Genomic DNA, 27,482 nt, shown 5'->3' with positions numbered 1-27,482 from the left:
AAGGAGGTAAAAATTATTATCTCTAGGACTGTCTTAAGAATTAAATATTTAGAAGAATATGTAGTAAGTATTCTGGCATATTACAGGATCTCAGTAAAAGTTATCTGCTTCATAGAATTTATGCAGGGTCCAGATAAATATATTTTGCAAGGTTGTAAAAATTATGGAACAGTGAGAAAAGTATAGACTTTGGAGATAAAAAAGTCTGGGTCTACATCTCAACTTTGTTTCATTTGTCTGTAGCTGGCCAAGTCACTTACCTTCTCTCAGAATTCTCACACGTAAAATGAAGGTAATAATACTTGCCATACTTCGCTTTCAGGAATGCTTGAAGGGATTAAATATGGTAATCTTTGTGAAAGCACTTTCTAACTATAAAGTACTACATATGTTACTGTTACTATGAAGAAACTAATTGTTTTAAAAAATAGCTTCTTCTTACAAAGATCAGGGAATTCTGCTTTTATAAAGTTAATATAACTCTCCAGGCACCAATGAGTTCTCAAATTTTATCAACATTTATAAAATTTATTTAGATTCTATTAAACATATTTCCTCAAGATCAATATTTCATATCATTTTCTAAACCAAATTCCAAGCAAACTAATTTAGAGTGTTGCTACTTCTCAAAGATTTGGAGGTTAAGTTAGGGCATAAGACCTTCTAAACCAACATATAATTATTCAATAGAAAGGTTATTGGCTTGATACACTAATAAGGGGAAATCTGTTTTTTATTAAACATCATAAGTTAAACTACTATCTGCCAGAAATGAAAATATATACACTAATAAACATTAATACTGAAAAGATCAGCTCATGACCCAGCTGGAAGTTGCTGTAGATCACAAGTTGCAAACCAATGCTTTTGAGGCATGGGAAGGACAAACTTACGGCTACGGAGTAACGAGGCCTCTCAGAGTTATGTGGCCACTCAGCAGCCTGGATAAAAATTATCTTTTTTTGCTCTTTCCAATAAATCATCGTGCTGCAATAAATTTTTATAAACAAAAATATAAATATATATAAGAGGCACTTGGTTTCTTCCAAATGTTTACACAAATTAATCCCTATGGCACTATTATGAGCTGCTAGCTGTCCTTACTGCACAGATGTGTAAAAAAGATGCAGAAGTTAAGTAATTCCTTTATGGTCATTCAGAAAAATCAGTAGCAAAAAGTAAATATCATTTATTACTGACTTTGTATGTTAACTGAGTTCTTGGACTAAGAATCAAGTGCCTAGATAAGCACCAAGTACCAAAGAGATGTCTTAACATGTAAGAAGTAACTAGTAATAATCATATTAGCTAATCATTTCACTATTAGCTAGCAAACACACTATATCAAAGCTGCAAAAGCAAATGAAAAATACATTTTTCTCCTTCATATTACCAATACCAGGGAGTCAAGTGCTTTTAAAATACTTGAACTTGCCTCAAGATTCATTAAATACTAGATTTAATTATAAATATAATTGATTTACAATGTAAGTGAAAAAATAACCAGAGGTAGAGCTGCAGCTACAGGGCCATTACCCTAATATTAGCAACTGCTAATTTGTCCCTAAAACTTTTGGGAAATTTTTCTTTGCACATATAATAAAAATCTATACCACTAAAAATCAATTGTATTTCTAAATGTCACAAGGAGAAAAAAAAAATTCAAAGATGTTCACAACAGTATCATAAATCATAAAAAAATTCAATAAATCATGAGAAAAAAACATATACTAAAATTAGTTAATTTCAATAATGTCTTACAAAGAAGATCTAATAAAGGCATATGCCATTTTCTGGTTTTAGAAGACTTTTGTAAAGACATCTATTAGGCTTTCGACTTCCGGCCAAGATGGAGGTGTAGACAGACACACTGCGTCTCCCTCCACAACTAAGAAGGAATACAACTACCTCAAAAATAGAAACAACCAGAAATTCCAGAAAATCGAACTGCATGGAAGTCCAGCAAACAAAGATATAAAGAAGAAATACTCATCCAGACAGGTAGGAGGGGAGGAGCCGGGGTGGAGAGGATGCAGTGTGGTGGCGGCAGCGGTGAGCACAGTCAACATGTTTTATAAAGTCAGAAGGGACACCTGGGAGTGTTCCCAGGTCCTGACCAGACCTCTCCGCTCAACGTCCCAACACTGGGGAAAATCAAGCCTCATTGCTTCTGACTGTGCAGACCAGTGGGGGTTGGGGTGGAGGCAGAAATTGCCGGTCTCTCAGCAGACTCTGCTTATTTAAAGGGCCCCACAGTCCTAGAACATTCGCAGACCAACCCCTCTGGGAACAATGGCCAAGGCAACAGCTAGAGGGGTGCCAGTCCAGTGCGGAAGTGGGAGAGGTGCCTGGAAAAGGGTCGCGAGTGCTGGACAGATGGCATTGTTCCCTCTTGGACCCTCCCCCGCCAAAATACAGCGCCACAATGTGGTGAAACAGGTCGCCCTGTACTGATGAATCCCTAAGGCTCCGCCCCTTGCAACATAACAGGAATGACAGCTCTACGTTGGATGCAGAGGCAAACAAACACAGGAGCCTGTCAAGATGAGGAGACAGAAAACTATGGCCCAAAAGGGGAAACGGATCAAGGTTCCAGTGGGAGAACTAAGCGACGAGGAGATAGCCACCCTAACAGATGAGGAGACAGACAACCTAACAGATGCAGAATTCAAAACACTGGTGATAAAGATGCTCACAGGCTTGACAGATATGCTTGAGTATGGCAGATGCATAAGGGAAGAAGTGAAGGCTATGCTAAGTGAAACAAAGGAAAATCCACACAAAACCAATGGTGAAGGGAAGGAAACAGGGCTTCAAATCAATGATTTGGAACATAAGGAAGAAAAAAATAGTCAACCAGTGCAGAATGAGGAAGTAAGAATTGAAAAAGATGAGGAAAACTTCCCAAATTTTGCGAAAGAGATGGACATACAGGTCCGGGAAGTACGGAGGGTCCCGGGCGAGCTGGACCCAGAGGGGACCAGACCAGAACACATCATGATTGAGATGCCAAAAGTGAAAGATAAAGAGAGAGTCCTGGGGGAAGCAAGAGAGAGGCGGAGAGTTGCCTACAGGGGGGTGCCTATAGGACTATCAGCTGATTTCTGAAAAGACACTTTGCAGGCAGGAAGGGACTGGCAAGCAGTATTCAATGTGATGAAAGGCAAGCTGCAACCACAATTACTCTATCCAGCAAAGCTATCATTTGGAATGGAAGGGCAGACGAAGTGCTTCCCAGACAAGGTACAGCTAAAGGAGATCATCATCACCAACCCTTTATTATATGAAATGTCAAAGGGACTTACTTAAGAAAAAGAAGATCAAAACTATGAACACTAAAATGACAACAAACTCACAACTATCAACAACTGAATCAAAAAAATAAAAACAAGACCCAACTAAGCAAACCAGAATAGGAACAGAATCATAGGTATGGGGATCATTTGGAGGGTTATCAGCTGGGAGGAGGGAGGGGGAGAAATGAGAAAACGTTGCAGGGATTAAGAAGCATAATAGGTTGGTACAAAATAGACAGGGGGATGTTAAGAATAATATAGGAAAGGGTGAAGCCAAAGAACTTATATGTACAACCCATGGACATGAACTAAGGATTGCTGGAGGGAAAGGGTGTACCAGGTGGAGGGGAGCAAAGGGGGAAAAAAACTGGAATTACTGTAACAACATAATCAATAAAATATACTTTAAAAAAAATCTATTATCCCCCAATTGTATTGATAAATATATTAAATATAGTCCCATTGAAAATCCTAGCAAGATTTTCTTTTCTGTGTAGTAATTCATATGAAAATACAAAAGGACAAGAATAATAAAGGTATTCTTGAAGAAAAACTAAGCAGAAGAACTTTGATAACAAGATAACAGGAGAGAAATTTAAACACTGAGATAATGGCAAAAGAATAGAAAAAAAGGTAAATGGACCAGAATAGAGGATCCTGTAACAGACATGCAAGTATATGTTTACGACAAAAGTGAAACTGCAGTGCAGTGGAGAAAGGATGGTCTTTAATAAATGGTGCTGAGTCAACTGCCTATCTGTATGAAGAAATAAATAAATAAATGAAAGAATCTTCACTCTTACTTTACATCACACACACAAAATCAATTCTTGATGAATTATAAATATAAATGTAAAAAGTGCAATAATAGTAAAGCATTTAAGAGAAAACACAAAGGAACATCTTCATGACATTAAAATAGGCAACTATTTCCTAAACTGGTCACAAAAAGCTTTAAATATTAAAAAAGGGACTGATATAATGGAACTTCAGGTCATGTAAAGGTATCATTAATGAATGAACTAGCAAGCCACAAAATGGCAGAATATATGTTTAAGGCATATTTTAAACAAAGAACCCATATCCAATAATGTTATATATGAAGAGCACCTATCCAAAAAAAAAATTGTCAAGCCAATAAAAATATAGGAAAAAGACTTCAACAGGTACTTTACAAAGAAGTAGATCCCAATCAGCAAGAAACATATGAAATAATATTCAACTTCATTAGTCTTCAGGGAAATCAAAATTAAAACTGCAAGGAAATACAACATACCCACCTGGAAGGTTAAACACACAAGACAGAAAGTACCAAACACTGGCAAGGATGTAGGACAAGAGACCTGATACACTGCTGAATGGAAAGGAGGTAAATTGGTAAAGCCACTTTGGAAAGCTTTGGACACAACTTGCTAAAGCTGAAGATATGTATATCTCATGACTGTGTAATTCTGCTCCTAGGTTAATAACCAACAGAAATGCAAAACAAAAAACAAAAACTAAAAACTAAAAAACCAAAACAAAAACAACTTCATTAAGAAACATGTACAATAACATTCATGGAAGCAATATCTGTAATAGTCCTAAGCTAGAAATTACTGAAATGCCAAAAGCAAGAGTAAATTTATAGATATTCATACAATGGAATACTATTGGCAGTAAGAATAAACAAATGAATTTTACAAACATATGTTGAACTAAAGCCAACATATAAAATGTAAATATGATTCTATTTGTATAAAGTTCAAAATTAGGCAAAACCAATCTTTGGCCCTAACTGGTGCGGCTCACTGGATTGGGCATCTTCCTGCAAACCAGGAGGCTGCTGATTCAATTTCCAGTCAGGGCACATGCCTGGGTTGCAGGCCAGGCCCCAGTTTGGTGACATGCAGGAGGCAGCCGACTGAAGTCTCTCGTGAGTCAATGTTTCTCTTCCTTCCTTTCTCCTCTCTCAAAAAATAAATAAAATCTTTTTTAAAAACACAATCTTTGGTATCATAAGTCAAGGAAACAGTCTAGCCGAAGATGTACAGAATGAAAGGGAGTATGACAAAGCTTCTAAGAGTCTGGGGTCCTTGTAATACTGTTTCTTGATGAAGATTCTGCTTACATAAGTGTGTTCACTTTGAAATTTGAAATATAATGTGTGTATGTATATTTGTACACTTTTCTGAGTGAATCAACTTCAAAATACTTCAAAAAATTTAAGTTATAGCAGCACAATTATACAAAGATGACCACTTGAGCCTATGAAGAAGTAAGGAAAATGTAAATGTGGAGGTTAGACTATTTGTAAAGTGTTCTTACTTACCTTTGTCCTGTAATGCGATTTGTTGCTTATGCAGTAATGCCACCTCCCGTCCTAAAGCTTTCTTTTGTCTTTCCAGTTCATTTCGAAGCACCAAAATTTTTAATTGCAGGCACTCACTTTCTTTTTTCTAAATAATTAAAAGTACAGATAAGTGTATGAATATAAAAATCATGACAATGGATAATTATGCATTCATAAAGTTTAAAAGCACTTTAATACTCATCTAACTTATACATCTCTTAAGTAACTTACTTATCAGCACCCATAATTTCAATGGTAAGAGTATAGATGTAAGCAAAGAATCATAAAAAAAATAAATCTTAAAGCCTGGGGACAGTTCTTTATAAGAACCCAAAAGATCAAAAGATACTACAAAATCTCTCAGGCCTCTTTCTTAACATCATAGTACAATAAGACAAAAAAGAACAAAAAGAAGTGGAGTTCTCAAAATGTTAAGCAAAGAGTTACCATAGAACCCAACAATTCCACTTCTAGGTATGTATACCCAAGAAAATCAAAAACATGTCCACACAAAAACCTGAATATGAATCTTCGTAGCAGCATTACTCATAACAGCCGAACAGTGGAATTAATCCAAATGTCCATCATCTGATAGAGAAATAAAATGTGCCATATCTATGCAATCGAATATTATTTGACAACAGGGTGGGGACTGACTGTGGGAGAATGGATGTGGTGAGTGGGGCAGGGGAGAGCAATGGAGGAAAAAATGGGACAACTGTAATAGAACAATAATTAATTAAAAAAAAAAAAGAAATGAAATACTAATATATGCCACAACAATGAAAATATTATGTTAACTGAAAAAAGCCAGTTTAAAAAGGCCACAGATTCCATTTATATGAAATAATGTCCAGAATAGGCAACTCCACAGAAACAAAGGGTAGATTTCCATCCTTGTTAAATTGAGCCAAGATGCTTTAATATCTCCTCAATTTCAGAGAAGGCCAAGTAGAGACCTAGGGCTTTCATCCCTTCCAGGTGATAAGCAACCAAGTCCCCATTGTGTCAGTGCATACCACAGGCAGAGCCTAGACTTGGAGCAATCACAAGATAACCCTCTCCCTCCCTGCTGGGTGATATTAGAGAAGGCCTAGCTGCCAGTCTAAAATTTCACTACTGTGGAACACTAATAGGCCACCTTATCCCTCACAATATCAGTGGAGGCCATGGGAGGAACAATATCAAGGCACTCCTACTCCTCCCTGCTAAGTAAGCATCAGTGGAGGTCTAGTGAAGAGCTGGAACTCCCACTGTGAGCCAGCAGTAATGACACCTCTTCGGTGTCAATGGAAGTAGTTTGGGAACCTGGACTTTTACACCAACCTGGCAGTAATGAGATGCCACCTTTCCCTTACCCTATCAGAGAGAGGTGTCAGAGGAAGCCAGGTAAAACAGAAGGTTTAAATAAGATCCAGAGACTCATAATATAATAATATCTCAAATGTACAAGTTTCAGTAAAAAGTCATTCATACCAAAAACCAAAAAAGACATAAAAGTAAATGAAAAAGGATAATCAATAGATGCCAACACTGATGACAGAATGTTAAAATTATCTCACAAAGACCGAAAGCAGCCATCATAAAAATGCTTCAATAGCAATTAAGAACATGGTTGAAAAGGCCGGAAAAATAGAACGTCTTCGCAAAGAAATAGAAAGTATCAGTAAAAAAAAAAAAAAAAGAAAAAGAAAGAGAAATAGAAGATACAAAGAAGAACCAAAAAGTATCAGTAAAAGAAAATAGAAGCTATAAAGAACCACCAAATAGAAGATATAAAGAAGAACCAAATAGAAAGTATAGAATGAAAAATAACTGGAATAAAACACTTAGTGAATGAGCTCAAGAGCAGAATGGAGAAAATAGGAAAAAGAATTCTTAAGCTGAAAGACAGAATAGAAACTGTCTAATGTAAACAAAAGAGAGAAAATAGACTGTAAAAAATGAACAGAGCCTCAGGGATCTGTGGAACTACACCAAAAGATATAACATTTGAATCATCAAGTTCTGGGGAAAATAGAGGGAGGGGGCAGGAATAAAAAAGTACTCATTAAAATAATAGGTAAAAGTTCCCAAATTAGGCAAAAGAAATAAATCTACAGATTCAAGAAGTTAGTGAACCCCAAACAGTAAATTCAATGGAGAAAATAACAAAAATAAATAACAAAATAAAAGCTGGGTATTTATTTTTGGAAGGGTCAATAAAACTGCTAAAACTCTAGCCAAGCTAACCAAGTAAAAAAAGAGAAGACAAATTACTAATATAAAGAATGAAAAGGGACCATTACAATGGATCCCATGGACATTAAAAGAATAAAGAACACTATAACTCTATGCCCACAGATTTGATAACTTAGGTTAAATGGACCAATTGCTTTAAAGACAATCTACCAAAACTCACTCTAGGAGAAACAGATAATCTGAGTGTGTGTGTGTGTGTGTGTGTGTGTGTAAAACAATAATTAATAATCTTCCCAAACAGAAAGCACCAAGCCCAGAAGGTTTCACTGGTGAATTTTAGCAAGCATTTAAATAAGAAATAATGCTAGTTCTTTAAAATCTCTTCCAAAATACAGAAGAACTTCCTGACTCATTCTATGAAGCCAGCACCATACTAACACCAAAATGAGAAAAAGGTATGACTAGAAAGGAAAATTATAGACCAATATCTCACATGAACATAGAAGCAAATTCTTCAACAAAATATTAGCAAATCAAATCCAACAATGTATAAGAATTATATACCATGCACAAATGGAATTTATTCCAGGTATGCAAGGCAGGTTTAACATTCAATAATCAGTTAATGAAATTCACCACATGAACCAGACTACAGAAGAAAAATCGTATAATCATATCAATAGATGCTGAAATAGTATTTTACAAATTTCAACACCCATTTATGATTAAAAAAAAAAAAAAAACTCCTAGCAAACTAGGCATAAAGGAGAACTTCCTCAACTTGATAAAGAACATTTGCCGAAAAACCTACAGCTAACACCATACTTAATGATGAGAAACCAGATGCTTTCTTCCTAAGCTGTAGAACAAGACAAGAATGTCCCCTTTCATCACTCTGTTATGTACTGGAAGTAGTAGCTATGCAATAAGGCAAGAAAAGTAAGTAAAAGCTATACAGATTGGGAAATAAGAAATGAAATCATCTTTGTTTACAGGTGATATGATTGTCTGTGCATAAAATCCCACAAAATCCACCCTACCCCAAAACAAAAAAGAAGAAATAAAAAACCTGCTAGAACTAGTAAGAGATTATGTCAAGTTTGCATGATACAAGATTAATACACAAAAGTCAACTGTTTTCTTTCTTTCTTTTTTAATTGCTTTCTTGTGTAACAGAAAGAAACAACTGAAATTTGAAATTAAAAACACAGCATCAGTTACATTAGCATAAAAAATGAAATACTTAAGTATAAACCTAAAAAATATGTATAAAATCTATATAAAGAAAACTACAAAACTCTGATTAAAAAAATCAAAGGAGATTCAAATAAATGGAGAGATTGCCTATTTTCATGAATAGAAAAACAATATTATTAAGATGTCAAAACTTCCCAACTTGATCTATAGATTCAGTGAAATCCCAACAAATTATTTTGTGGATATTAACAAAGTGATTCTAAAGTTTGTAGAGAAAGGCCAAAAAACAAACAAACAAAAAACCTCAAAAAACAAACCAAAAAAAAGAATAGGCAACTCAATACTGAAGGAGAAGAATAAAGTTAGAAGACTGACACCAACCAATGTCAAGTCTTACTATGAAACTATGGTAATTAAGACAGTGTAATGTGTACAAAAAATGAAGTCAATGAAACAGAATAGAGAGTCCATAAATAGATACATGCAAAATGTAGTCAACTAATCTTTGACAAAAAAAAAAAAAAAAAAAAAGCAATTCAATGGAGAAAAGACAGCCTTTTCATCAAATGGTGTTAGAACCACTGGACAGAGACATGCAAAACAAAACAAAATAAAAAATTTAGATACGGACCTTTCATCTTTCACAAAATTTAACACAAAATGGATCACAGACCTAAATGTGAATTATTATAAAATTTCTAGAAGATAACACTGGAGAAAATCTAGGTGACCTGGCTGGGCTTGGTGATAACTTTTTACATACAACACCAAATGTATGATCCATAAAGGAAGAAACTAATATATTGGACTTCATTAAAATTAAAACTAATGCTCTATTACACTTCAGATGGCTGTCAGGCAACCAGCTCCTGACCAAAGAAAAGAAGTGGAACAGGATGCTACTTCCTGGCCTAAATGAAAGTGATGTTGAGTTTAATTCTGAAGATGAAGACATATTAGAGAACTCTGGACTTAATTTACAGGACAATAAAAAAGATGAGTCCATTAAAAAAAGAGATCTCAGATTTCCCTAAAGACAGACCAAAAACTGAAGCAGAGGAAAATGTAAACACATATGAAAAGTGTCCTTTTGGAATTCCCTTACATATATGGAATAAATTTCAAGAATTGCACAAAAACACTCCAAACAGAAAACCTCAACTTCAAAATTCAGAAGGAAAAAAAAGAAAAATGCTCCAGAAAAGGTAAATTGAAAAGTGAAGAAGATGATCATAGTGAATAGTCATCAAGTAAAACCCAATGGAAGGAACTAACTGAGCATTTTAGAGTCAATGACAGCTTGAACCCCTTGTTAAAAAGAAAAAGGAAAAAGAAAAAAAACCGAGATGCGTACACCGGGCTGTGGAAGAGTGGGCTATTGAGAAGGCTGAAGAACTCAGCAACCAGCTAGCTACCCAAAACCTTGGTGTAAAAAGTGCCAAAGCAGACTTCCAGCCAAGATGGAGGTGTACACAGACACGCTGCATCTCCCTCCACAACTAAGGAGTACAACTACCTCAAAACTAGAAACAACCAGAAGTTCCAGAAAATCAAACTGCATGGAGGTCCAGCAAACAAAGATATAACGAGGAAATACTCATCCAGACAGGTAGCAGGTGCGGAGCCAGGGCGGAGAGGACCTGGTGTGGTGGTGACAGCAGCGGTGGCAGTGGCAGGACAGCAGAAAGCACAGTTACATGTTTTAAAAAGTCAGGAGGGGCACCTGGGGAGCGTTCCCAGCTCCTCACCAGACTGTGCAGTTCATGGTCCCAGCGCCAGGGAAAATCAAGCCTCATTGCTTCTGACTGTGCAAACCAGTGGGGGTTGGTGTGGAGGAAGAAACTGCCAGTCTCTCAGCAGAGTCCGCTTATTTAAAGGACCCCCATGGTCCTAGAACATCCACAGACCCACTCACTCTGGGAACAACAGTAAGGGCAACAGCTAGAGAGATGCCAGTCCCATATAGAAGTGGAAGAAGTGCCTGAAAAGAGGGCGAGTGCTGGGCAAGCAGCATTATTCCCTCTCAGACCCCTCACCCATATTCATCACTACAATGTGGTGAAATAGGTCGCCCTGTACTGATGAATCCCTAAGGCTCCGCCCCTTACAACGTAACAGGTGGGACAGCTCTACCTAAGACACAGAGGCAAACAAACACAGGATCCTGTCAAGATGAGGAGACAGAGAACTATGGCCCAAAGGGGGAATGGATCAAGGTTCCAGTGGGAGAACTAAGCGACGAGGAGATAGCCACCCTAACAGATGAGGAGATAGACAACCTAACAGATGCAGAATTCAAAACACTGGTGATAAAGATGCTCACAGGCTTGACAGATATGCTTGAGTATGGCAGATGCATAAGGGAAGAAGTGAAGGCTATGCTAAGTGAAACAAAGGAAAATCCACACAAAACCAATGGTGAAGGGAAGGAAACCAGGGTTCAAATCAATGATTTGGAACATAAGGAAGAAAAAAAGTCAACCAGTGCAGAATGAGGAAGCAAGAATTGAAAAAAAAAGAGATAAACTTCCCAATTTTTGCGAAAGAAATGGACATACAGGTCCGGGAAGTACGGAGGGTCCCGGGCAAGCTGGACCCAGAGGGGACCACACCAGGACGCATCATGATTGAGATGACAAAGGTGAAAGATAAAGAGAGAGTCCTGGGGAAAGCAAGAGAGAGGCGGAGAGTTGCCTACAGGGGGGTGCCTATAGGACTATCAGCTGATTTCTGAAAAGACACTTTGCAGGCAGGAAGGGACTGGCAAGCAGTATTCAATGTGATGAAAAGTAACCTGCAACCACAATTACTCTATCCAGCAAAGCTATCATTTGGAATGGAAGGGCAGATGAAGTGCTTCCCAGACAAGGTACAGCTAAAGGAGATCATCATCACCAACCCTTTATTATATGAAATGTCAAAGGGACTTACTTAAGAAAAAGAAGATCAAAACTATGAACACTAAAATGACAACAAACTCACAACTATCAACAACTGAATCTAAAAAATAAAAACAAAACTCAACTAAGCAAACCAGAATAGGAACAGAATCATAGGTATGGGGATCATTTGGAGGGTTATCAGCTGGGAGGAGGGAGGGGGAGAAATGGGAAAACGTTGCAGGGATTAAGAAGTATAATAGGTTGGTACAAAATAGACCGGGGGATGTTAAGAATAATATAGGAAAGGGTGAAGCCAAAGAACTTATATGCATGACCCATGGACATGAACTAAGGGGTTTGGGATTGCTGGAGGAAAGGTGGGTACTGGGCAGAGTGGAGCAAAGGAGAAAAAAATTGGAATTACTGTAACAACATAATCAATAAAATATATTTTTTAAAAAAACTTAAAAAAAAAAGTGCCAAAGCAATTGCTTGCTATAATTTTGTAAAAGCCTAAAAAGGATGTTGAAAATTCACAGGTTGCTCAAAAACGAAGAAGCAAAGAAGGGATAGGAAACTAAAAGCGAAGGTTATATGTAATTTGTCAGAGTTTTTCAAGACATTACTATCTTTTCCTGAGTTTTTACTTGAGTCTTCAATTGCTAAGATGACTGAAAAAATATTCCTGTTTATGTAAAGTATGTCAGGAAATTGATAGAAGTAGAAAAAATAAACATCAAATTTGGGAGTTGATTATCAAATCTTTTCAATCCTTTTCTAAAGAGTTCATCCTATTGAAGACAATGGAATGGGGCATTCTGTTACTTGTACAAGGAACCTAAGCATATATACAGGAAAAAAGTTAGGGTTTTATTTATCTATTTGTTTATTTATTTACAGAGACTTACAGAATAAAATCAATTTTACTTTTCGCCCATTTGGTATAGCATAGCCAATGAGCTCCTTGTACTTTTATGTATACTCAGTGCAACTGCACTTATTCTGGAATTGTGTTTTTAAGATCAGCACTAGTTTACAATGGATTAGTCATAAGTGCAAGAAAGTCTTAATTGATACTAGCTTTATAAGTGACTTTATCTTAATTTTATAAAACTAATTATTGATTCTTTATTGGATGCAGTAGAGTTGATATTTCACAATCACATAATAAAAGCAAATAATTTTAGTTTACCTTGAAACACTGTAACTTAAAAAAGGAAAGAATTATTTTTTGAAAGATTTTATTTATTTATTTTCAGAGAGAAGGGAAGGGTGAGGGGAGAAAGAGAGGGAGAGAAACATCAATGTATGAGAGAAACATCAGCTGCTTGCCTCTCGCACACCCCCAACCAGGGACCCAGCCCACAACACAGGTATGTGCCCTGACTGGGACTCAAACTGGCAACCTTTTGGATAACACGCTGGCACTAAATCCACTGAGCCACACCAGTCAGGGCAAGACAGAATTTTTTTTCAAAACATGCACTACAAAAATCACTATCAAGAGAATGAAATACAAGCCCCAAGCTGGGAAAAACTATTTGAAAACCACTTATCCAAAAAGAAATGGTATCCCAAAATATACAAAGAACTCTAAAAAGTCAACAATAAAAAAAACAACCCAGTGAAAAATGAGCAAAATTTCTGAACTGTCTCCTCACCAAAATATATGTGCACACACAAACAAAAATGGCAAAGATGCTCAACATCATATGCCATCAGGGAATTACAAATTAAAACAACAATTATATACTACTACACACCTACTCAAACAGTAAAAACCTCGAATACTGACAATACCAAATGCTGACAAGGATGTGGAGCAAGAGAAACTTTCATTCATTGATAGTGGCAATTCAAAATGTGTACAGTCACTTTAGAAAACTGTCTGACAGTCTGTTATAAAACTAAACATAGGATTATTATAAGATCCAACAATTTCCCTCTAGATATTTACCCAGATGAGTTGAAAACTTACGTCCACAAAAAACCTATACATGAACAACTATAGCAGCTTTATTTATAATTGCCAAAATTTGGAAGCGACCAAGATGTACTTCAATAGGTCAACAAACTGTGCTATACCCAAACAATGTAGTATTTTTCAGTGATAAAAGAATGAGCCATGAAAGATATGAAGGAAACTGAATTGTATATTGCTAAATAAAAGAAGCCAATCTGAAAAAGCGACATACTAGATGTAGGATCCCAACAATATGACATACTGGAAGAGGCAAAACCATGGAGACAGTAAAAAGATCAATGGTTGCCAGCCAGGGGTTCTAAAAGAGGGGGTAAAAGATGAAATGGTGGAATGTGCTATTTTTTAGGCCAGTGAAATTATTTTGGATGGTACTATAATGGCAGATATATGACACTGTGCATTTGTCAAAACCCACAGAAGATACAACTCAAAGAGTGAACCCTAATGGAAACTATAGGCTATAGTTAATAATATTGTATTAATATTTATTAAATATTTGTAACAAGTGCACCACTGTAATGTAAGATGGTAGTAACAAAGAAATCAGGGGCAAGAGGAGGAGAAATGGAAACTTTATGCACAATATTTCTATAAACCTAAAACTATTCTAAATAATAAAGTTTATTTTTTAAAAAGCAATAGAACTATACTCCCAAAAAGTCCACTTTCCTGAATGTTCATTTAATAAAACAAATCTTGGACACATTCTACCAGAGATACAATCAATTTTGCTAAGTAAGTTTGTTAACATCTTTCCATAAATATTTCCCACTTAAACCTATGAAACCATAGTTTGAACTTTATTCAGACTCCCTTTTAATTCAAATACCTTGCCAGAATTTGGCTCCATATAAAATCTGAAAACCTATCCCCACAATGAACACGTATGTACTTATACATGTTTGCATTCACACACAATTACTGCATTATAAATGTATGTACCTTTCTCTCCTGTTATTTATCAACAGTGTCAATAATATACTTCCCTTGATTTTCCATGACATAAATCTCTTTCTTTTTTTTAACTCGGGGAGTGGAGAGTAACAACCTTTTTATTGTTCTGTATTTTTGTGACTTAAAAAAAGAACCCTGTTTTATTTCCTGGCTGGTCTGCCCTCTGGGTGTGACAGTTGCAGCCCATCCCTGTGGCACCACTGCCCCGGTGGTGGATGCAGAGAAGGAAATCAAGTCAGCAACCCTAGGAGCTGCGATTGCAGTTCAGCTCTCTTGACTCCCCGCCTTAAGCCTCTTCCCACAATGTAAATGAATGCTGGCCGCTCATCTCTCTCCTGGCAATTATTCCAGATACAAAGCCACAAACTCCTTGAGCAAAAGACCTTTTTACTCAGGCATCCCAGGTGGGTCCCTGCTCTTTTATTCCCATGTTTTGTTTATATAACTTTCAGGGCAGCAGTCACGCCTCAATCCCCTTCATCATCTGTGGTCTTGGCCAGGCCCACAGGGGGCTGCCCGTGCAGGAGGGTGCGCCCTACGAGGGAGAAGACCAGGTTTTGCTCAGCCCAGCTCCTGTGACGACCCTCACTGTGGCCACTGCGCTGGTCTAAATAAAATCCTCTTCCCTCGGCGGGCCAGGCTCCGCTGCATTTTTGACCTCGGACTCCGGAAAGGGCGGAGGTTGGAAAAGAACTCGGGCTGAGTGGGAAAAGCCCGTGAACCGCTGACTTGAGACGTGGTCCAACAAACTTCCCGGACGAGCACCGATGGAGGCCCAGCCCTGCGCTGCCCGGGCGCACGCGCCTGGTTCTGCGGCGGCCTGGCCCGCAGTTCCAGGGGCTCGGAGGCTGAGTCTGTCTGTGCCCGGGCGCGCACACGTGGGCGCTGTACACTGGCCTGGAAACACGGGTGCGAGTTCAGCGCGGGCCTGGGGCACACGGGGCGCAGCGCCCCTTGCAGAGTCCACGCCCGCGCGGGTGTCCACAGTCCACGACGCCCCGCTCCCAGGCCATACCAGGGCAGGGTGGAACTGAGGACAGCACCCTTCGGCCTAGGGCAGCCAGGCGCTCCCTACCTAAGAGACAACGCCAAAGCCGGGGTGCTGTGCCCGCGCCAACCTCACGCAGCGAGCCGCCGTGACTGCCCCATGACATACATCTTAATGAAACAGCAAACCTGGTAAACTCTTGTCTCTGTCCTCAGATACATATATATATATATATACACACACACACATATATACATATATATATATATATATGTATACACACACACACGCACCAATTAAAGCTAATAGAAAAAAAAATCCATTCATTAAATGAACTGAATAGGTTACTTATCCCACATAAGCTGACAGAAAACTTCAAAAGAAAAAGAGTCCTCATCCCATTCAATGAGGAAACACAGACACTGGGCAAGATATGACCTTGTTGAAGGACTGGGCATGGAAAATGACTTTTGGCAGTTGTGCGGGAAGTACTTTATAGCTATCATTTCTCACCCAAAATGCTTTCTTCCTCATCTCTGAAATACTGATTCTAAACAGATGGCATGATCTGTTAAAGACATTCAAGCCAAGAAAACAAGCAGAAAAGCTTGTTTCCAATCATCATTATATTTGACTGGAAAACTCTTATGAAATATGAAACATTCCTAATTAATTTCTCCTGAACAAAGCAAACATTTGATGAAGAGCCTACTACGGGCTTCTGGATGAATGAGAAGTGGTATCTGCTTTCTAAGAGCCTGGGTCTAGTGCAGACAAAAGCCATTTCACCCTGCCAACCCACTGTAAAAACAAAGTCAATGAGATTAAAGAAAAAAGAACCAAGGAGCAATTTGCTCTCTTGCCAATAATGTGACCAGGAGGCCCTAAAGCACTTTTACAACACTGAGGAAAGAAATATGTAAATTATTAGGAAGCAATCTTTTTCCACAAAGAGATAAGGGTTCAATTTCTTTAACCTGAACTTTTCCTCAAAATATGTTTACTGAATTCTACCTGGGCAGAGAAAAAAAAAAGATAATTTTAAATGCACTTCTTCAGAGAACACGAAGACATGCCAATCTGCTCTATTCCAGGGTGTATGTACAAATTAGGATCTGTTTTCTAAAATCAAAGAACTAAGGATACAAGTTCATCTAAATACTAATCTAATACAGAAAGGCGTGTGTATAATGTGATTGTGTTGTGCTCCATGTGCAGAAACTGGCCCATTTACAGAAATACATCAAGTCATTCAAAATGAAAATTGTTGGCCCTAATTTCCATTAAGGAGAGTAAACAAATCCTGCCCAAGTGGGATTTGGTTCTGATCCTTTCTAATGCATCTAAGGCAAGTGCTCAAAGTATCTTCTAATGGGTTTCTGTGTTCTACACATTTGTTTACTCCAAGTATAATGTCACATGTATATCTCCAATGAATCACTATTAATTGGAATTTAGTGTTTTTTATACAACACTCTTTGATCTAAAAATCACAGATATATTCATCTATTTGCAAGCACACACATTTCTATGTATGGGTCTTTACAAAGGCAGTGGTGAGTAATATTAAAGATTCGTTTCAGAATGACAGACTAATGATACAGTAAAGGAAACAATTTTGTTCTCATAGATCACATTGGAGCTAAAAAGCTTTAGACCAAGGCTCTCAAAGCTTGGTCCAGAAAACCATGAGAGTTCCAGAGACTGTTTCATAGTTTGTGGCATCAAAAATATTTTCATAATAATACTAGGCCATTATCTCTCTTTTTCCACTCTCAATTTCTCATAACTGTATAGTACAGTTTTACAGAGTCTATGAAGTTTGTGATATCACAACAGAATGAGTACAGAAGTAAATGTGAAAATTCACTGGTCTTTTATTAATCTAGATATTATCAATAGAGATACCTAAGTTCTTTGATGTCTTTAGAATCTTTAAGAATATAAAGAGGTTTTGAGACCAAAAAGTTTGAGAATTGGGGCATACTCATCTATATGTTTCCCCACCAAAATTGAAAATAATTAACAATCTGAAAAAAAAGGCAGTTATCCTATAAGTCAACAAATTTGCTTTTAAATGTCATTTATAAGTTGTTTCTATTGCACCTGCACCTAATCAACCATTAAGAAAGGGGAAGATTTCCTTAGAAAATACTTAATCCAATCCATCAATTCCACAGATTCAGTGGCACTAGAACCCAGGTCCAGCTAGGGAGCAAAATATGTATCATTAATAAAATGCACAGGAGTTCTGCTTCTGGTATAAAGAGTATGAGCACCTAACAAACTGGTCCTCCAACAAATAATACCTATAAACTCTAGGTAAAACACAAACAGCTATTACTTAAGGGTTCCGGAGAGATCAAAGAGAGACTCGGAACCTCGGGCAGGCGATCAACACACAGAGCCAGTTTCCCCTCTTCTGTGGCTTTGCCCCAAGGGTGGCTGCAGTGCAATTCCAGCAAAAAGACCACTGTCCCGCCAGAAGCACCAGGGGCAGCAGTAAGGCACCAAGGCCACCAGAACGCAGGACACAAGGAACCAGGCCCCCATTCTGTTTAAATACCATGGAGTCTCTGACTAAATCCTCAGCAACACACACATGGGGCAAGCTCATATGTTTGCTGTGCTTCGGGATAAAAGGACTAAACTAAAATCTGAGCCTAACCAATTTAACTACCTGCTGAAATAAAAACACCTACATTCTTCAGAGTGAAAGAACAAAATCCAAAGATTTCACAAAAATTATGCACAATGCCTTAGATACTATACATTATTACCCAATATATGAAGAGCCAGGAAAATGTGACATACTCTTCTAGAGAAAAGACCATCGAAAAGGCCAACCTCGAGATGGTTCAGATGTTCGAATTATCAGACAAATCTTTAATGCCACTATTTAAATATGCTGAGCAAGAATAAGTAAAATAGTCTCGTAATGCATAAAAAGATAGAAAAATCACCCTGACTGGTGTGACTCAGTTGGTTACGAGTCTTCATGCAAAGTGAAAGGTCACCGGTTTGATTCCCGGTCAGGGCACATGCCTGAGTGATGAGTTCTGTCCCTGGTCGGGGCACATGCAAGAGGCAAACAATATAAGTTCCCCTCCCTCTCTTTCTCTCTTCCTTCCCTTCTCTCTAAAAATAAATAAATAAAATCTTAAAAAAAAAAAAAAAAGATAGGAAATCTCAGCGAGTACTAAAAAATATTAAAAATCCAGGAGACTTCTGCTTCAAGATGGACTAGGAAAAAGGAACATGGCCCAAAAAATTTTACCAGACTACCACAATCCTAATACCGATTTGATAAAGTAATTTAAAACAATGCATTCCAATGTCCCTAATAAATATAGGCATAAAAACCCTTAAATTACTACTAGATCATATCCAGCAAGATACAAAAAAAGAAAAAGATTATATATCATAATCAATTCAGGCTTATTCCAGAAATGCGATGCTAGTTAAACATTTTAATTAGATCAATGTAGTTCATCATAATAACAGAATCATAGAGAAAAATCACATGATCGTTTCAATGGGTACATAAAAAACATTTGACAAAATTCAACATCCATTCATGATAAAAACTCTCAGGAACTAGGAATAAGAAGGAATTTCCTAAAACCAATAAAGGGCATTGCTAACATTATATGTATCAGAGACAGGATGAATCATTTTCCCCTATAATCAGGAACAAGGCAAAGATTTCCACCTTCATCACTTCTATTCAATATTGTAATGATATGTCTCAGCTATTGAAATAAGGCAGAAATATTAAAGCACATAAAGCAGCCCACGTTTGCTGGTACAATGAAAATCCCAAGAAATCTACAAAATAACAACCAGAACAAAAAAGTTAATATAACAAGATGAGTTTATTGTATTTACTCTTACATAGTAGCAGCAAACAAATGAGAAGAAAAATTCAAAAATAATCCCATTTGCAATCATGCCCCAAAACCCTCCATAAAATATTTAGAAATAACTCTAACAAAATATTTCCAAAATTTCTACAATGAAGGATACAAGGTATCGTTGAGATATTTAAAAAATAATCTAAATAAAAAGGCCTGTGCTGTGTTCATGGATTGCAGAATTTGATAGTTCAGATGCAATTCTCTATAAATTGATTTACAAATCCTTATCAAAATTCCAGCAGACATTTTTTTTTTGGTAGAAACTGACAAATTGATTCTCAAATTCACTTAAAAATACAAAAAAACTAGAAAACACACAGGAATTTTTTAAAAGAACAACAAAGTTAAAAGACATATCTGATTTTAAGACAAATCTATAATAATAAGAGAATATATTAGTAAAAGATAGACATATAAATTGATGGTATAAAATAGAGAATCCAGAAACAGACACACATATATTATTAACTGATTTTAGACAAACATTACAAAACAGTTAAATGGGAAAAGAAAAGGCTATTCACCAAATGATGCTAAATCAACTGGATATTCATACAGAAAAAAATTACCATTCTTAACTCATACAAAAAGACTAATCTGAGACGGATCAGAGATCTAAATGGAAAGACCAAAACTATAAAACTTCTAGAACAAAACACAGGAAAAAATTTACGTGTCTTGGAGTCAGGCAAAGATTTTTTTAAATAAAAAAACACAAAGAGCACTAACCATAAAAAAATACACTGGAGTTCATCAAACTTAAAACTTTGCTCTTTAGAAAACATCATTAAAAACACAAAAAGGCAAACCACACACTGGAAAAAAATAATTACAACACACATATCAGAAGAAAAGGTTTGTGTCTAGAAAAAAGAAATTCTCATTCTCTCTCTCCAATAAAGGTATGAAAAATGTTTATAATAGCAATGTAATTATAAATAAAACTAAGAAAACACTACACACCCATTTAAAATTAAAAAGCCTACTTCTGGCCAAGATGGAGGCGTAGACAGAAACACTGCGTCTCCCTCCACAACTAAGAAGGAATACAACTACCTCAAAACTAGAAACAACCAGAAGTTCCAGAAAATTGAACTGTGTGGAAGTCCAGCAAACAAAGATATAAAGAAGAAATACTCATCCAGACAGGTAGGAGGGGCAGAGCTGGGACAGAGAGGATGTAGTGTGGTGGCAGCAGCGGCAGCGGCAGGCCAGGGGAAAGCAGTCACACCTTTTAAAAAGTCAGGAGGGACACCTGGAAAGCGTTCCCAGCTCCTCACCGTACCTTGCAGCCCACAGTCCCAGCACCAGGGAAAATCAAGCCTCACTGCCTCTGACTGTGCAGACCAGTGGGGGTTGGGGTGGAGGCAGAAACTGCCGGTCTCAGCAGAGTCTGCTTGTTTAAAGGGCCCCCATGGTCCTAGAACATCCGCAGACCCACCCACTCTGGGAACAACGGCCAGGGCAGCAGCTAGAGGGGCACCAGTCTGGTGCAGAAGTGGGAGAGGTGCCTGGAAAAGGGGTAAGTGCTGGGCAGGTGGCATTGTTCTCTCTCGGACCCCTCCCCCACATACAGCGCCACAACGTGGAGAAACAGGTCGCCCTATACTGACGAATCCCTAAGGCTCTGCCCCTTACAATGTAACAGGAGTGACAGCTCTACCTGGGACACAGAGGCAAACAAACACAGGAGCCTGTCAGAATGAGGAGACAGAGAAGTATGGCGCAAAAGGGTGAACGGATCAAGGTTCCAGTGAGAGAACTAAGCGACGAGGAGATAGCCACCCTAATAGATGAGGAGATAGACAGCCTAACAGATGCAGAATTCAGAACACCGGTGATAAAGATGCTCACAGGCTTGACAGATATGCTTGAGTATGGCAAATGCATAAGAGAAGAAGTGAAGGCTATGCTAAGTGAAACAAAGGAAAATCCACACAAAACCAATGGTGAAGGGAAGGAAACCGGGGTTCAAATCAATGATTTGGAACATAAGGAAGAAAAAAACAGTCAACCAGTGCAGAATGAGGAAGCAAGAATTGAAAAAGATGAGGAAAACTTCCCAAATTTTGTGAAAGAGATGGACATACAGGTCCGGGAAATACGGAGGGTCCCGGGCAAGCTGGACCCAGAGGGGACCACACCAGGACGCATCATGATTGAGATGACAAAGGTGAAAGATAAAAAGAAAGTCCTGGGGGCACTGAAAGAGAGGCAAAGAGTGGCCTATAGGACTATCAGCTGATTTCTGAAAAGACACTTTGCAGGCAGGAAGGGACTGGCAAGCAGTATTCAATGTAATGAAAAGTAACCGACAACCAAGATTATTACTCTATCCAGCAAGGCTATCATTTGGAATAGAAGGGCAGATGAAGTGCTTCCCAGACAAGGCAAAGCTAAAGGAGTTCATCATCACCAAGCCTTTATTATATGAAATGTCAAAGGGACTTACTTAAGAAAAAGAAGATCAAAACTATGAACATTAAAATGACAACAAATTCACAACTATCAACAACTGAATCTAAAAAATAAAAACAAAATCTAACTAAGCAAACCAGAATAGGAACAGAATCATAGGTATGGGGATCATTTGGAGGGTTATCAGCGGGGAGGGGGGAGGAGGAGAAATGCGGAAATGGTGCAGGGACTAAGAAGCATAATAGGTTGGTACAAAATAGACAGGGGGATGTTAAGAATAACATAGGAAAGGGTGAAGCCAAAGAACTTATATGCATGACCCATGGACATGAACTAAGGGGGTGGGATTGCTGGAGGAAAGGTGGGTACTGGGCAGAAGGGAGCAAAGGGGGAAAAAATTGGAACTACTGTAACAACATAATCAATAAAATATACTTTAAAAAATTTTTTTTAAAAATTAAAAAGGCTGACCTCTTACATGAAATGGACAAATCCTTGAAAGACATAAACTACCAAAGCTCACTCAAGAAGTAGATAACTTCAATAACCGTACAAATATTAAAGAATTGAATTACTATTTCTAAATCCATGAAGAAAACTCCAGAACCAGATGGCTTCATTGGTAAATTCTACCAAACATTTAATAATTCCAATTCTATACATATTCTTCCAGAAAATATAAGAGGAAATCCTTCCCAACTACTAGATGTGGCCAACATTGTCCTGACAAAAAAAGCAGAGAGATTACAAGAAAATATAACTACAGACCTATATTCATCATGAATATACTAGATGTAAAAATCCTTTAAAATTTTTTAGCAAATCAAATCTAGTAATGAACATATAAAGGATAATTCATCAAGAGGAACTTTCCTCAAGAATGTGAAGTTGGATTAACATTCAAAGACTAGAGCTTAAAAAATAATATTAATACAATATCTCAACAGATACAGGAACATATAACAAAACATATAAGCAAAAATTCAAAATGACAGTAGCAGAAATTTCATAAGAAATATAATTAAATGCCAAAAATGTTGGGTACTGATGTAATGTGAGAAGAGGCAGAATCTTTGAAAGTCATCAACTATGAAACCAATTTCTTGGAAATCTGATTTCTTTCAGCATCATATATGCCTTCTACTGTATTTTTACTTATGCTAAAATTAAAATTAATCCTTACACATTGAAAATGCTTGGAATGGAGTATGACTTTGGGCCAATTTGGAAAGGAAATGAGAAAAATATAATACTAAAAGTTTCTCATTTGCTACAGGTAAATCTTTAAGTAGATCATAAACAAGTACATGGCATCATGCCCTGAAAGGAAACATGTAAACCAAAATTTCTGCCTCTACTTGTCAAATGATTATGGGGAAAATGCTTCCTTTCTTCCTTTTCTCATTTTTACTATCCCTTTAATAATAGGATGAAACGCAACAAATATTTATTGAGCACCTACTATGTATCAAACACATTTTAGACAGGGGGGAGTACAACAGTGGGGGAAGAAAAAAAACAGACAAAACTCCCTCCCCTCACAGTTTAGAAACAAACAAAATATGTACATAAGGTATACAGCATGTTTAAAGATAATAAATACTATGGAAACAAATAAAGCAGGGAAGGGCAGAATGTACTGAGAGGGGTGTGGTTTTAAGTGGGGTTATAATGGGACTAGATGATTTCTAGGTTCACTTTCAGTTCAAAAAACTAAAGATTTCCTTCTCGGTTGATTAGGCAGCATAAAAACACACAGTAAACCTCTGAACCTGACCTCTTTAAATTCATATATTCTGTCACCTTGCTCTGTATATCACCACTTATATTCTAGAAAAATGGGGTTAAAGATACATTTTTCCATACTGAGACAAAGCATATGTGGTTATTTAATGAGATAAGTAATTTCCCAGTCTTGCCTTGGGAGAGGAAAATAAGAAAAATAAAACCTAGCAATTTCTTCCGAAAGGTTCTAAAAATGTAGCGTTTTTGCACGATATAGAAAGGATTAAAATTATCTGTTTTTCTTTCTCTTCCAATATATTTGTGGTCTGGAATCTGGTTCTTTATTAGGCCTAGGTTACAATAAGAGGTGGTTTAACAGCCTCTCCAAAATAAAAGATTTTCCATAGGCAAGTAAAGTCATAAATAATAAGTATTATTACTATAGCTATTGCAGCTACAATATTTTGTATGCCTGCTATGTGCCAGGTACAGCACAAAGCATTTTATGTATTGGGCTGAACTATATGAAACTGTCATTTATAGGTAAAAATCAGCAATTATATATAGTTTAAATAGGTTTTCATCCATTAATTTCAAATTTCATGAGAGAGAAGTCTGTGTAGGTTAATTACATTGCTGCATTTCTATAGCTCATCTATTAAATTATTATCTTGGGCAAAACTTCAAGGTAACAAGAAATTTCTGTTTGGGTATAAGGCTCTCTGTCTGGTTGGCGGTGCTAAAATGACAACTGGTAGATACTGCCTATCTCTAATAATGAGTTTGTGCAAACAAGTAACCTTAAAAATTGTTTAGTTAGGACTTCATTTAGGATTTAAATTGTATTTTAAGTATTATAATTCAGAGCACTAATCTCATCAGAAGCTACTCACAGCCATGAGGCTTCATTTTGAGAAAAGCTCAATTTATTAGTCGTAACCACTATCCTACTTACAAAGACAGAATGTTCATTCCAAAAGAAATTTTTTTTTTCCACTAGAAAGAACAACCAAAAATTATTCTAATATCTTAAATCTGCCTGTTTGGAACAGAACTTCTATTTCTTTGGAAATGACTTCTTAAAAGCATCTTTCCCAAAAGAGAACACTGTCTATAAACCATCTTATTAAGTTCAATCCAAATAATTTTAAATTCATCTTTTAATAGTAGGTAACTCCCTGAAGTATTTTTTGTTTGTTTGTTTTTGTTTTTCTTCTGGCAGCTACTTTCCATTTATTATACAGTTCATGTGTAGAGTTCACATTTATAAGGTATTAATAAAATAGCTTTTAATTAGCTTCTAAGTAATTCTATAAAATCTAAAGTGTCACCTGGCAAAAAAAGGCAGGAACTTTGTATGTTACATTATTAGCAGATGTAAAGGTTTATTTCCAGCATTTAAATGCCAACAGAAGTCTCAATGAAACATTAAGAAAGACAGAAAAACTACCTAAAGTTTTTTTGAGGAAAAAAGAAATTAATATAAGAAGAATATGATGATTATATTTACAAATCAAGGAATGTAAACAGGTAAATATATAAAAACCTACCAGCTCATTGCTTGTAGATGTGAGTCTTAGTTTTTCTTCAATCTCCTTTCCAATTTTCTGAACAGTTACCTGAGTCTGTTTAATTGCACACTGGGCTCTATGAAGCCTAGAAATAAAAGTTGTAGAAAAATTTAAGTGAAGTAACTATAAACTTTCAACCCTGAACCACAGCTATAAATGGAAAGAAATGAGGACAAATCTTCCAGGATAAACAAAATCAATAATGAACCCAAACTGATTGTTTCACAATTTTCTAGCGTATTTACAATGAAACACAATATGTTCTAAAAGGGCCCTTTCTACACCTGCTGGACTGCCTCTGACACATTGAGAGCTACAATGAAGAACTCACAGGAGTCTGGAAGAGACATAAGAAAATCATCTAGTCAAATCCTATCATTTCACATATGTAGAAACTGGGGCCAAAGAGAAGTGGATTGCTAAAGTCACCATCAATACTATCAAAGCTGAATATTATTTATAAGTATTCATAAAAATTTTAATAATCTCAGTTAAGAAGACTGATTTAAAGTACCAGCCAGACTGAAACAAGCAACATTAAAAAACCTTGAGCTATTTTCATTTTTGGTTTGATTATGTATTTGTGTTTTTTCTTGGTCTGCCAATATAGCATGTGTGTATGTATTTCTCATATATTTACATATTAAAAATGGTCATATTGTCTTTATTTGTAGATGACATGATTTTCATGTAGAAAATCATTAGGAATCTACAAAACTACTGCTAGAATTAAAAAGTCAGAGGATACAGGTGAATATACAAAACTTCACCCTGGCTGCTGTGGCTCAGTGGATCGAGCATCAGCCTGTGAGCCAAGTGCTGCTGGTTCGATTCCCAGTCAGGGCACATGACTAGGTTGCACTTCAGGTCCCCAGTTTGGGGTGCAAGTGAGAGGTAACCACACAGTGATGTTTCTCTACCTCTCTTTCTCCTTTCCCCTCTCTCTAAAAATAAATAAATAAACAAATAAATAATTTAAAAAAAAGAATATACAAAACTTCAGTATTTTTCTATATATGGGTCAGCAGTTTTGCAATCACAATCACAATCCTTTTAGGTGGAAATAAAGAAGATATTGATACAATATTTTATACAGAAAAACAAAAAATTTAGAAGAGATAAACCAATCTTGAAATCTGCCAGATTTCAAGGCTTGTTTTAAAAATATATGTTTATTGGTTTTAGAGAGTGGAAGGGAAGGGGTGGGGGAGGGAGAGAGAGAGAGAGAGAGAGAGAGAAACATCAATATGAGAGAAAAAAAGAATCAATTGGTTGCCTCCCATACATGCCCCAACCGGGGATTGAACACACAACTTAGATATGTGCCCTGAGAACCAGGAATTGGACGATCCAGCTAACCAAGTCACACTGGCCAAGGCTAAAGGCTTTCTTTTTTATAAAGCTACACAATCAAAACAATATGGTACTGGCATAAAGATTAAAAAAAATAGATCAATAAAACAGAATAAAGAGTATACATATAGACACCTACACACAGATGACCAATTGATTTTAGACAAAGGAACCCAGGCAAATTAACAGAGAATGTAAAGTTTTTTTAAATAAATGATGCCAGGACACTAGCTAAACATAGGAAAAAATGAATCTTATTCCCTACCTCACAGCACACACAAAAAATTAATTCAAGACCATAGTAATCATAAAAGCTAAAAATCATAAAACTTCTAGAAGAATACATAGGAAAATCTCTTAAAACCTGGGGTTAGGCAAAGATTTCTTAGAGAAGGCACAAAAAGCACTAACCATAAAATTTTAAATGGTTAAATTGGACTTCACCAAAATAAAAATATATATATCTGTTCATCTGAAGATGCCCTTAAGAAAATGTAAAAGCAGCCCACAGACTGGGAGAAAATATCTGGAAAACATTAACTGACAAAGAACTGTGGTTGGAGTATTTAAAGAACTTTTAAAACCAGTAACAAAAAGACCAGCTAATTAAAAATGGGCAAAAGAGAGAGAGATTTCACAAAAGAAGATATAAGAATGGCCTATAAGCATAGGAAAAGGTACTCA

At 36.7% G+C, this 27,482-nt stretch overlaps 1 protein-coding gene and 1 pseudogene across 1 annotated transcript in view; one reads left to right on the top strand and one right to left on the bottom strand.

Annotated features, from left to right (window-relative positions):
* The window catches only part of UVRAG (UV radiation resistance associated), a 289,384-nt gene that overhangs the window by 147,362 nt on the left and 114,540 nt on the right, over nucleotides 1-27,482 (bottom strand). The window contains exons 7-8 of the mRNA XM_090265619.1: nucleotides 25,425-25,530; nucleotides 5,608-5,734 (exon numbers count right to left, since the gene is read on the bottom strand). Of these exons, the coding sequence (XP_090121745.1) occupies nucleotides 5,608-5,734; nucleotides 25,425-25,530 (233 nt within the window). The remainder of the gene's footprint in view (nucleotides 1-5,607; nucleotides 5,735-25,424; nucleotides 25,531-27,482) is intronic.
* On the top strand, nucleotides 9,900-15,437 carry LOC150018520 (protein FAM204A-like; annotated as a pseudogene).

This window comes from Furipterus horrens, unplaced genomic scaffold (genome assembly GCF_987537825.1).
Source record: "Furipterus horrens unplaced genomic scaffold, mFurHor1.1.pri manual_scaffold_2, whole genome shotgun sequence".
In the NCBI taxonomy this organism is placed as follows: domain Eukaryota; kingdom Metazoa; phylum Chordata; class Mammalia; order Chiroptera; family Furipteridae; genus Furipterus; species Furipterus horrens.
Note: the sequence above shows the minus strand (reverse complement) of the source record. Positions and strands in the feature narration are given on the sequence as shown.